At 48.2% G+C, this 12,773-nt stretch overlaps 1 protein-coding gene across 1 annotated transcript in view; it reads right to left on the reverse strand.

The window, feature by feature from the left end:
- Positions 1-7,257: 7,257 nt before the first annotated feature.
- The window catches only part of LOC122935461 (sulfotransferase 6B1-like), a 65,984-nt gene continuing 60,468 nt past the window's right edge, over positions 7,258-12,773 (reverse strand). The window contains exon 7 of the mRNA XM_044291227.1: positions 7,258-7,388. Within this exon, the coding sequence (XP_044147162.1) occupies positions 7,258-7,388 (131 nt within the window). The remainder of the gene's footprint in view (positions 7,389-12,773) is intronic.

Genomic DNA, 12,773 nt, shown 5'->3' on the forward strand with positions numbered 1-12,773 from the left:
ATGCAGTACAGGCGGCTTGCACACTATTCCTGACTGGTCCTGCTACATGTGACTTTCTCTCCAAGGTCTAATGCCCTTTATCTGGCGTACCCTTGAAGCTGTCCTTATCTAGTACCTGCTCTGTTATCTTGAGTACCTCTTGCTTTGTCTGATCGGCCTCTGTGGTATTCTGTGTCTTCAGGCTGATTAGCTATGCCCTTCTGACTTCTATGCATACGGACTCAGGAGGGAACCCTCTCTGCACTGAGTCTGGAAACTTCTCAACTTCCTGAGCTAGGCCCTAGCCTATTTATACTGAACTGGGGGCTCCCTCTGCTGGCTGTGATAAGGATTGCCGGTAACCGGCCTGACTGGCTTAAAGGGAACTACGCACTCAAATCTTAGCAGTGTCGGGTAGCCTACCCGTATGCTGCACACCCCCAGACTTTAACGTGAGTAAGGCCTCGTACTCACACACATGCCTGAACCAACATAAGCTGATGCGTAATTTAAACATGACATTATAAATATGATAAACAACTATTTCACACAAAAAATATAACATTTGCAACAAATGACGCAAGAAAAAGGGGCGTCTTCTTTCTTCTTAGGCACGGCCGCTGACCTGGCACAGCGGACTTAAGGTGAACCAGGTTAGTCTATTTTTCTTGACTGAAGTATAATAGGGAACTACACAGGGTTTCCCCGTGGGTGTAGAACAGGCAAGGGCTCACGTGGAGGAGTCCATTCTTGCGCACAAACATCAAGCAGGCTATTTCCGATAGTAACTGTTCGGGAGGAGACACCACCAGCATAGTCAAAGTCTCTTAAATGGACTGGCGGACGTCCCCTGGTCATCCGGGTGGACCTTCTCAACACAGGGGTTTCCTCTTCCCTTAGCACCGAGGTAGAAGAGAGAGGAGCAACAGGAGGATCTCCATCCGTGAGACCTTGGTCAGGAACAACGGGAACAACAAGAAAAACAGGATCCACTAGAGGGGGAACTGGATCCGGGGCATCTTGAACCGGCTCTTCTGGAAGTAAAGGTACAGTAGGTGCCGGAGCGGGCACCAACAAGTTCAACCATGGTGTCAGAAGCCAATGCATGGGATCAGCGTCATACCTTAGATTTCGGACAGCCTGCATAGGATCCTCGGGCCGTATCGATGACTCTGACACAGGGGTTTCAGATATAGAACTCTCGGCACTGGGTCCTGGTGTCAGGCAGAGCTTTAACCGGTTTCGGTGTACAATTTGGGATCCCCTGCCCTCCCGGGTGATCTCATAAGTGTGAGTTCCAACATTTGGGATTGCAGTGACAACATAAGGACTTTGCTCCCATTTACTGTCCAGTTTACTGGTACGGCGGTTATTTTTTAACCATACCACAGCCCCTATTGTCAAGGGTTCTGCATGGGCTGCTTGGTCATAGTCTCTCTGCTGCCGGTCTCTAGCATAGTCCATACGTTCCTGAACAATAGCTTGGGCCGTATTCAATCGCCTTTGGTGTTCAGCAACCCAGTCGGTATTAGGGAATGGGTTGATGCAATCAGGTACGAGTACATCCAAGGAGTGGTCAGCAGGCAATAACCCTTGGCGCCCAAACATCAAATAAAAGGGGGTATACCCGGTGGAACAGTGTATGGTATGATTGTATGTGAACATGAGCTGTGGCAACAGATTAGGCCAATCTCCCCTGGTTTCAGGAGGCACGGTCCTCAGCATCTCTATCAAGGTCTGATTCATTTTTTCACATAATCCATTACCTTGCGGATGGTAGGCCGTCGTCCGGATCTTCTTACAGTTGTGCAGGCGGCACAGTTCATGGAACAGGTGGGACTCAAAAGCAGGACCTTGATCGGTGAGGATCTTTTCTGGACAACCGTAGGGCAGGAGGAAGTGTTTCCAGAACAGTTCAGCTGTAGTCTTGGCTGTCTGGTCTCTCACAGGCACCGCTACAACAAACTTAGTGAAATGGTCAATAATAGTCATAGCGTACACATACCCTGAGCGACTAGGCTCCAGTTTCACATGGTCGATGGCGACAAGTTCAAGAGGACGAGTACTTACAATGGGTCTCAGTGGTGCCCTCTGATCATGGTGTTCACCTCGTTTCAAGGCACAGGCTACACACTCCCGACACCACTTCTCCATGTCTTCTCTCATGCCCACCCAGTAAAACCGCTGGCGGATATTTGCCTCAGTCTTTTGGACCCCAAAGTGACCGGCTTGATTGTGGTACATCTCCAACACCATACCTGCATCTCGTCGGGGTATGAGAATTTGATGCACTCTTTCGTTGGACACTGGGTCTAGGCTTCTCCGTAGCAACAGGCCCTTTTGTATGAAGAGTTGATGGCGCTGTCTCCACAGTTTGATGAGCTCAGGATCTGTACTCTTACGCCGAATCCTCTCAGGGGTTCTGCCACTGGTAATGAAGTCCAACAATTCACCCAGCACTCTACTTTCAGACTGTAGTTTCACCCACCTTTCTTCTTTGAGTTCCGACCTACTGGGGGGTGAAGGAACTGCAGCTCTGTTACTGGTAGCCCGAGCCTGATCCTGTTGAGCAAATTTATGGTAGAAGGCCGGCATTTCTACATCTTCCCAAGCATCTCGCACATCATCAGGAGCTGTCTCTGTGGGAAGTCTGGATAAAGCATCAGCATTGTCGTTAGTACGTCCAGCGCGATATTTTACAGAGAAATCATAGTTGGCGAGACGAGAGGCCCATCTTTGCTCCAAAGCCCCCAATTTAGCTGTATTTAGATGTGCCAGAGGGTTATTATCAGTGAATGCAATGAATGGGGTAGCGGCTAGATAATCTTTGAATTTTTCCGTCACTGCCCACACTAATGCCAGGAACTCTAGTTTGAAGGAACTATAATTCTGGTCATTTTTCTCAGCTCCTTTCAGGGAGCGGCTTGCATAAGCTATCACTCTTCCTTTTCCCTCTTGAATCTGGGCTAACACAGCCCCCAGGCCTCGCTTGCTAGCATCAGTATACAGATGGAAGGGCTTGCTGTAGTCGGGATAACCTAACACGGGAGGCTCGGTCAGTTTCTTTTTTAACAACTGGAACGCTATCTCTCTCTCTTCATTCCACTCAATGAGCACTGGAGTTCTAGGACTTTTCTTGGGCTGCCCCCTCAAGAGTTCCTGGATAGGATCGGCTATTTGAGCAAAATGGGGGATGAAACGTCTATAGTAGCCGGGAAAACCCAGGAAACCCCTCACCTCTTTGACGGTAGTGGGTACCGGCCAGTTACGGACAGCCGCTAACTTATCAGGGTCAGGCTGTACGCCCTCTCCGCTTACCACATGCCCCAGGTATTTTACCGCAGGTTTGAGCAAGTGGCATTTAGATGGCTTTACCTTCAGGCCATATTTGACAAGGATTTCAAAGACCTCTGCTAAGTGTTTCAGGTGGTCTTCATATGTTTTTGAGTACACAATGACGTCATCTAGATACAGCAGCACTGTTTCGAAGTTTTTGTGACCCAAACACCGCTCCATTAGTCTCTGGAAAGTTCCTGGGGCATTACATAACCCGAACGGCATACAATTAAATTCAAACAGGCCCATGGGAGTGGTGAAAGCAGTCTTTTCCCTATCTGCCGGGGCCATGGGTACTTGCCAGTAGCCACTGGTCAAGTCCAATGTGGAGAAATAGGCAGCGGAGCCCAGAGCAGTTAGTGACTCTTCAATGCGGGGCAGTGGGTACGCGTCTTTGTGGGTTATTTGGTTAATTTTTCTATAGTCCATGCAGAAACGGATACCACCATCCTTCTTCTTTACAAGGACCAGGGGTGCCGCCCACGGGCTACGACTGTCCCGGATTACATTAGAGTCTTTCATCTCTTGGATCATTTCTTTTACAGTCTGATATGAAGTAGGCGGTAAGGGTCGGTATCTCTCCTTGATAGGAGGATGAGAGCCAGTAGGTATGGTGTGTTGTATGGCACTAACCTCTCCATAATCAGCAGCATGTTTACTGAAGGCCTGGTGGTGCTCTTTGACAAGCCGTAGTATCCCTTCTTGTTGATGTTGGGGGGTAGTCTCGTCCCCGACATGTAGCTCTTCCCACCAGGGTACCTGTGACTGGGGCACCGGCGGACATCCGCTGCCTGCAGCTGGCGGCTTTTCTGTCACTGGAAGACGGATGATGTCTTGGAAGAACACCTGAGAAAGCTGGGCAACAGGGTAATGCTTAGTAAGCGCAACAGGATGATCACTCAGGTTAATCAGACGGACAGGTACTTTACCTTGGGAGACGTTCACCAGGCACTTGGCAGCTCTCACATAAGGGTAGTTCTCCATCTGGATTGGCTCCACCAGGGCTGGATAATCTTGGCCTTGGACTCCCAGGACAGCACGACACCATAAGAGAGTTTGGGAATTAGGAGGCAAAGTCACAGGCTTATTATCACGAATCTTGGCAGTACAAATTTCTCCTTTCCCGTTAGCAAACCTCTGCTGGGCACTTAACACAGTGATAGTCTTTTGACTCACCCTCTTGGACGCAGAGGAAGCGGTGGGCAGAGTCTGGTGTAATACTGCAAGTATTTCAGCATAACAGTTTTTGAAGACATTGGTGCCTAGAATGACAGGATGTCCTCCTCTGTCGCCGGCCTGTACTACTATCACCCCCTGTTGAGGCAAGGTTACTTCTCCCACCTGCAGGGTGGGTTCCCAGTATCCATGGATCTTTACCGGTTTGCCATTGCTGGCGATAATCTCTACCCAGGATTCAGGCGGCTGGGTCAATTGATTGGTGTCCCAGAATCTTTCAAAGGCGGGCAGCTGAATAGTAGTGACCTGAGACCCAGTATCTAATAGGGCTTCAAAGGGGACCCCGTTAATCTCCACATTGATTTTAGGATGGGATCCTACATACCGTGGCATCCAATTTGGATCTTTTGGACCTAGTGTTCTACCTCCCGAGGGGTGGTCCTCAGCCTCAGGGGTTGCCCGTTTAACTGCCAGCAAGTGGATTCTGTGTGTCCCATCTTTTTGCAGTATGTACACACGGGCCGCTTGCGACCCCTATTGCGCCTCCCAGGATCCCTGGGGTGAGTCTCTTGGTATGGAGGTGGGAACGGCTTAGAGGGTGACAGGAACTCCTCTTCTGACATCATAGGTTTTTCCCATTCCTCCATTTTTCTGCACACTCTCTCTAGGCTTTTAGTGAGGTGATTTACTTGCTCTGTCAGCATGGCGATAGTATCGGTAGCTGTAGCTTGAACAGCTTGACCGGCCTCAGCTCGGTTAATAATAAACGGTTTTGACCTGCAGGCTGATAACTCAGGTGGGGTGCTCAACTCTGTAGATACTGCTGACCCCAGAATTTTTATAGCCAGTTCTTTAAAGTCCAGAAAGGTACTGTTAGGGTGTTGGGCGGACAGCATCTTTAATTGGGTCCTTATTTGCTCACAAGACACTCCGGTAATAAATTGTTCCCTCAGGGTCTGATCCTGGTTATCAGCTTCCTTGGGATCTATCTGGATTACAGCCCCCAAAGCCTCCTGAAGTGATAGGGCATAGTCACGGAGGGACTCACCGGACTTCTGTTTCTTGCCAAAGAAGTGCATCTTTATCTCTGAGGCAGTCCTCGTTTCAAAAGTGGCCCTGAGGCGGGTGAATATCTGCTCCAGAGTACTCCTTTCAGCAGCAGGCCAGGATAATACCTCTCTGCGGGCAGCCCCCTCCAGTTGCGCTAGCAAGATTTCCATTTGCTGATCGGCATTTATGGGGTACAGTTTGAATAAGGCCAGCAACTTTTCTTTAAAGTCTCTTAGGGTATGGGCCTCTCCGTTATAGCGGGGAAACCATGGGGCCCCAAAATAGTAAGGCATGGTAAAGGGCATCATGCTGGGGGCTATAGGATGATTAGGAGCCGCAAGCTCTCCCGGGTCCGGCCGCTCGGCAACTCCCGGATCTGACATGTTAACTTATTACGAGGTGGCCGCTGGTGACTAAAGGGGCCGGAACAATCCCCTTCCCTCCGGATACAAGTTCCTACCGGTATCGCCGGGTTCGCGCAGGCCAAATCTCGTGAGACTCCGGACGTCCTGTGTACGCGGTGACGTTGCTGACGCAGGAAAAGCAGGGCCGCGGCGGTGTGATGATGAAGAGGGGCGGGATTCTCTGTGTCTTTGAAGGGATCCGCCCATGGAGGTCCTCAGCAGCGCGGGAAACTTTACTCCAGGCGGCCGGTGGCCATCTTGATCACGATTCCCTGACAGCAAGCAGGGTGTTGCAAAGTCCAATAAATCACAGTCCACAAATACGATTTTCTCTCTGGGGGTAGCGCAACACAGTACAGCGTCTCTGATTCCCCCCAGGCACAATTTCAATCCACCGGCTTGGAAATAAAGGGTACAGTCCTCGCAATACGGTGGTGGAATAGTTAAAGCACACAGTTCACACTTCTCTGCACTGTAGAAGTATGCGGATCCTGTTCGTGACGCCAAAAAGAGCGATGCAGTGTCCCAGGGGGTCAGTAGTGTATGCTGGGCTTTGTAGTGCAGATTGACCCACTAACCTGGGATCCACTGTCGTCTTCAATTGGGGCAAATACTGGAACAGGCAGGTATTTAACAGTTCGTGACGCCAGTGTCAATTAAACGGTGACACGCCGTGTATGGTATTGTAGAAGAATGAAGCAAGCATAGGATAGCCAACAAAAACTGGAACATTTACTGAATATCAGTGAATACAGCTGGTTCTTGGGAGTACAGAATGGCCGGTCTTAGCAAGGCATTATACAGAGTGTTGGTTACAGGAGATGCAGTACAGGCGGCTTGCACACTATTCCTGACTGGTCCTGCTACATGTGACTTTCTCTCCAAGGTCTAATGCCCTTTATCTGGCGTACCCTTGAAGCTGTCCTTATCTAGTACCTGCTCTGTTATCTTGAGTACCTCTTGCTTTGTCTGATCGGCCTCTGTGGTATTCTGTGTCTTCAGGCTGATTAGCTATGCCCTTCTGACTTCTATGCATACGGACTCAGGAGGGAACCCTCTCTGCACTGAGTCTGGAAACTTCTCAACTTCCTGAGCTAGGCCCTAGCCTATTTATACTGAACTGGGGGCTCCCTCTGCTGGCTGTGATAAGGATTGCCGGTAACCGGCCTGACTGGCTTAAAGGGAACTACGCACTCAAATCTTAGCAGTGTTGGGTAGCCTACCCGTATGCTGCAATGACAGTAGATAACAGGATGCAAATTAATAAGTATAAATGATCCAGACAAAATATTTATTGCTGCACACTACAATTTCACCATTTACAGTAGACATTATACTTTAGCTTTTCTCCAAGTTTGGTTCCTGCTAAACATTCGTCAAACTTTGCATCCATTTCTTGGCTCTGAGCTTCTGAGAAGTAATTCTTCCAGTCCCCAACTTCTCCTAGAAAATAATAAAATAAATGGACAGTGAAATTTAGGGTCTTCAAAAAATTAGTTGCATGATGCTTGTGGAAAGTTTGTGACTGTCATGGTCATCTCATACTGTTATACTCATGCAAAAACACAATGCAACAGTACTCTACAAACATTGAGTATATAGATGGAACATTTTACTAGTGATATATCTCATATTATAAAAATGAGTTTCTGTCTGTCTGTCTGTCTAGACGTCTGTCTGGACGTTTTTTATTACGCGACCAAACGACTGGACCGATCATCACCAAATTTGGCACACAGGTACATCAGGTGTCCGGGAAGGTTTTAGACTGGGTCTCAGCTCTCTAGGACGTACCGTCCCTGAGATATTTCCAAAAAATGACCCGCATTAGCCAATAAAAGCCAGCAAGCCTTTCACTTAAATCCAAACTGCCATTTACACGGTCACATGTCCCTCATCAGCCAATAGTAGCTCGCAGTCCTACTCCAGGTTGCCATAATAACTGATTACAGGTTTTAGCAATTCGCAGGTCCTTAAACATTCAGTCATATGACGCATGACGGCACAACTGCACTGCTACATGCATGGGGGGCAGGGGCCACTATTAAACGAACGGAGGGGCGCTGTGGAGTTCACTGTTAAAAGGACGGGCACTCTGGAAGTCACTGTTAAAGGGGCGGCCACTATGAAGGTCACTGTTAAAGGGGTGGGCACTGTGGAGGTCACTGTTAAAATGGTGGTCAATGTTAAAGGGGTGGGCACTGTGGAGGTCACTGTTAAAGGGGTAGGTACTGTGAAGGTCAATGTTAAAGGGGTGGGCACTGTGAAGGTCACTGTTAAAGGGGTGGTCATTGGTAAAGAGGCAGGCACTATGGAGGTTACTGTTAAAGGGGCAGGCACTGTGGAGGTCACTGTGAAAGGGGCAGGCACTGTGGAGGTCACTTTTAAAGGGGAGGCCACTATGAAGGTCACTGTTAAAGGAGTGGTCAAAGTTAAAGGGGCGGGCACTGTGGAGGTCACTGTTAAAATGGTGGTCAATGTTAAAGGGGCGGGCACTGTGGAGGACACTGCTAAAGTGTCGGGCACTGTGGAGGTCACTGTTAAAGGGACGGGCACTGTAAAGGTGACTGTTAAAGGGGTGGTTATTGGTAAAGGGGCAGGCACTATGGAGGTCACTGTTAAAAGGGCAGGCACTGTGAAGGTCACTGTTAAAGGGGCAGGCACTGTGGAGGTCACTGTTAAAGGGGCGGTCACTGTGGAGGTCACTCTGGAGGTCATTGTTAAAGGGACGGGCAATGTAAAGGTATCTGTTAAAGGGATGTGCACTGTGGAAATCACTGTTAAAGGGGCGGGCACTGTGAAGGTCACTATTAAAGGGGCGGCCACTATGATTGTAACTGTTAAAGGCGTGGTTAAAGGGGGGCAGGCACTATGGATGTCACTGTTAAAGGGGCAGACACTGTGGAGGTCACTGTTAAAGGGAGGGATGAGCACTGTGGAGGTCATTGTTAAAGGGGCGGTCATTATTAAAGGGATGGGCTATGTGGAGGTCACTGTTAAAGGGGCAGGCACTGTGGAAGTCACTGTTAAAGGGGCAGGCAGTGCGGAGGTCACTGTTAAAGGGGCGGGCACTGTGAAAGTCACTGTTAAAGGGGCGGGTACTGTGGAGGTCACTGTTAAGGGGGGGTCACTATGAAGGTCACTGTTAAAGGGGTGGTCAATGTTAAAGCGGCAGGCACTGTTAAGGTCACTGTAAAAGGGCGGGCACTTTTAAAGGGGTTTGCACTGTGAAGGTCACTGTTAAAGGGGCGGGCTCTGTGGAAGTCAATGTTAAAGGGACGGGCACTGTGGAGATCACTGTTAAAGGGGCGGGCACTGTGTAAGTAATTGCTAAAGGGGCAGACACTGATGATGTCACTGTTAAAGGGGCGGGCACTGTGGAGGTCACTGTTAAAGGGGCAGGCAGTGCAGAGGTCACTGTTAAAGGGGCAGGCACTGTGAAAGTCACTGTTAAAGGGGCGGGTACTGTGGAGGTCACTGTTAAAGGGGGGTCACTATGAAGGTCACCGTTGAAGGGGTGGTCAATGTTAAAGCGGCAGGCACAGTTGAGGTCACTGTAAAGGGGGCGGGCACTTTTAAAGGGTCAGACACTGTGGTGGTCACTGTTAAAGGGGTTTGCACTGTGGAGGTCACTGTTAAAGGGGCGGGCTCTGTGGAGGTCAATGTTAAAGGGACGGGCACTGTGGAGATCACTGTTAAAGGGGCGGGCACTATGTAGGTAATTGTTAAAGGGACAGACACTGATGAGGTAACTGTTAAAGGGGCGGGCACTGTGAAGGTCACTGTTAAAGGGGAGGTCACTATTAAAGGGACGACCAATGTGGAGGTCACTGTTAAAGGGGTGGGCACTGTGGATTTTACTGTTAAAGGGGCAGACAGTGTGGAGGTCAATGTTAAAGGGGCAGCCACTGTGAAGTCACTGTTAAAGGGGTGGTCATTGGTAAAGGGGCAGGCACTATGGAGGTTACTGTTAAAGAGGCGGTAACTATGAAAGTGGGGGGGCACTGTGGAGGTCACTTTTAAAGGGGCGGGCACTGTGGAGATCACTGGTAAAGAGGCTGTAACTATGAAAGTGGGGGGCACTATGGAGGTCACTGTTAAAGGGGCAGGCACTGTGTGGAGGTCACTGTTAAAGGGGCGATTACTGTGATGTCACTGTTAAAGGGGTGGTAAATGTTAAAAAGGCAGGCACTGTGGAGGTCACTGTTAAAGGGGCGTGCATTGTGGAGGTCACTGTTAAAGGGGCAGACACTGTGGAGGTCACTGTTAAAGGGCCGGGCACTGTTAAAGGGGTGGGCACTGTGGAGGTCACTGCTAAAAGGGCAGGCACTGTGCAGGTCACTGTTAAAGATGAGATCACTGTTAAAGTGGAGGGCACTGTGAAGGTCACTGTTAAAGGGGCGGGCATTGTGGAGGTCAATGTTAAAGGGGCAGCCACTGTGGAGGTCATTGTTAAAGTGGCGGGTACTGTGGAGGTCACTGTTATGGGGTGAAACTGTCGATATCTTTTTACAACACATGGAAACATAAAATGAAATAGATGAAATATACCCGTGTGAAGCCGGGTCCTTCTGCTAGTTTACTATATAAATGTATATGTTACTTTGCAAGTACATTTTGATCAAAATCATTTGTGCCCTTCCCCTGTAGCAAGGGGATCTAATTTAGATAGGACCCTACTTTATAATGACTCCTCTCCTTGTAGCAATAGACCTCAAATGAATTGAGAGAAAGTAGGATCCAGCTTTGTACTGCTCTAATTATAAACAGCCTTAGGGCTCATGCACACCACTGTTGTTGTTTTGCAGTCTGTTTTTCATGGATCCGTTGTTCCGTTTCTCTGATTTAAGTTCTCTTCCATTCCGTTATTCTACAAAACATATCTGTATGTTTCCGTATGCAATCCGTTTTTTTGCAGATCGGAAACAGTAACTTATTAATTACCAAACACATTAGCAATATGGACTGGGCATAGCATTTCTACAGTATGGATCTGCAAAATATGGATGAAATGCTGATGACATACGGATGAGTTCCATGTGCGTTCCGTATTTTTTGGGGACCCATTGACTTGAGTGGGGCTTCGGACCGTGATTTGCGGACAATAGGACATGCACTACTTTTTTTGTGGAACGGACATACGAAAATATGGAAACGGAATGAACACAGGGTATCTTCCGTTGTTTTTGCGGACCCATTGAAGTGAATGGTACCGCATACGGTCCGCAAAAACACGAAATGGAAGAGGAAATAAAATATGTTCATGTGCATGGGCCCCTAGTTACATAGACACATAGTTAATTAAAAAAGACATAATTCCATTAAGTTCAACCAGGGGATAGATGGGGACGTGAATTTTAGAAACGGGGAGAGAGACCCAGATTTCTACACATACTCCTGTTAGCTACATCTGGCATGTATCTGACATTTCAACTAATTTATCTCTTGGATTCTTTTTGCAGACTTTTGAACTGTCCCAGTTTAAGCAAAGGGGCAATAATAACATATTTTCCATGACATTTACATAGGACCTGGCATTTTCCATCTGATTAATGCTCCGTTCAGCAAATATTGGTACAAAATTGATATTAAATGTGAACACCCTGTGATAAGTTAGTAATACGAACCTTCCTGTTGGTAGGAAGTGGAACAAGGTTAATATGGCCTTGGATGACTTCTAACAGCTCTGTAACTGCATGGAGCCGACTAAGCAGACTTTTTGACACCAAAGCTGAATTATTTACTACAGGTAGGTCACCAATAATTCCACCAATTAGGCTACTTTCACACCTGCGTTTAGGTGCGGATCCGTCTGGTATCTGCACAGATGTATCTGCATCTATAATGCAAACGCTTAGATCCATTCAGAACGGATCCGTTTTCATTACCATGAACAAAAAAAAATGTTTTTATTTTTTTTTGTTCATGATAATGCAAACGGATCTGTTTAGACTTTACATTGAAAGTCAATGGGGGACGGATCCGTTTGAAAATTGAGCCATATTGTGTCAACTTCAAACGGATCCGTCCCCATTGACTTACATTGTAAGTCTGGACGGATCCGTTTGCCTCCGCACGGCCAGGCGGACACCCGAACACTGCAAGCAGCGTTCAGGTGTCCGCCTGCTGAGCGGAGCGGATTACGGTGCCAGACTGATGCATTCTGAGCGGATCCGCATCCACTCAGAATGCATTAGGGCTGGACGGATCCGTTCGGGGCCGCTTGTGAGAGCCTTCAAATGGAACTCACAAGCGGAGCCCCGAACGCAAGTGTGAAAGTAGCCTAAGTCTCCACACTAGGCTTTGAGGCATTTTTGCTTGTCCACTGTGTACTAGCCCAACATTCCATAGCTGAGCTAACACTATCGGGGGAATTATCATAGATCAGCATTTTTGGATGGTCTATGATATCTCCGGGTGTTGTCGAAGGATGCCCCTAATTTATGACGAGGCTGAAATTTACAGTATGCCATCTCCCAGCTGGTGTAGATGTAGAACTGACGTAAAAGAAGATAAATATGCCGGTTCTGCTGGCCACATCCCTCCCTCACCATGCCCTATTTTCGGCAAATGGTGTTAAAAAAGACAGTGTTTGTGACTTTTTCATGCCAGAAAAGTGTGATCATAGCCTGGGTTGCTTAGCTGTAATTTGAGTAAAGGGTACTTAGAGACTCGCCAACTCACCTGGAATGTCCAGGAAGCGCCCAGAAAATCTGGCAAAATTCCTGGAGGGCTGTTTTCTCAAAGAAAGCAGCACTTCATGAACTCTAACTGCATCAAAAGACTCAGTTCCAGTCCCAAAAATGTGCCTTGAAAGGACAGAGCACT

This window comes from Bufo gargarizans, chromosome 4, assembly GCF_014858855.1.
Source record: "Bufo gargarizans isolate SCDJY-AF-19 chromosome 4, ASM1485885v1, whole genome shotgun sequence".
In the NCBI taxonomy this organism is placed as follows: Eukaryota; Metazoa; Chordata; class Amphibia; order Anura; family Bufonidae; genus Bufo; species Bufo gargarizans.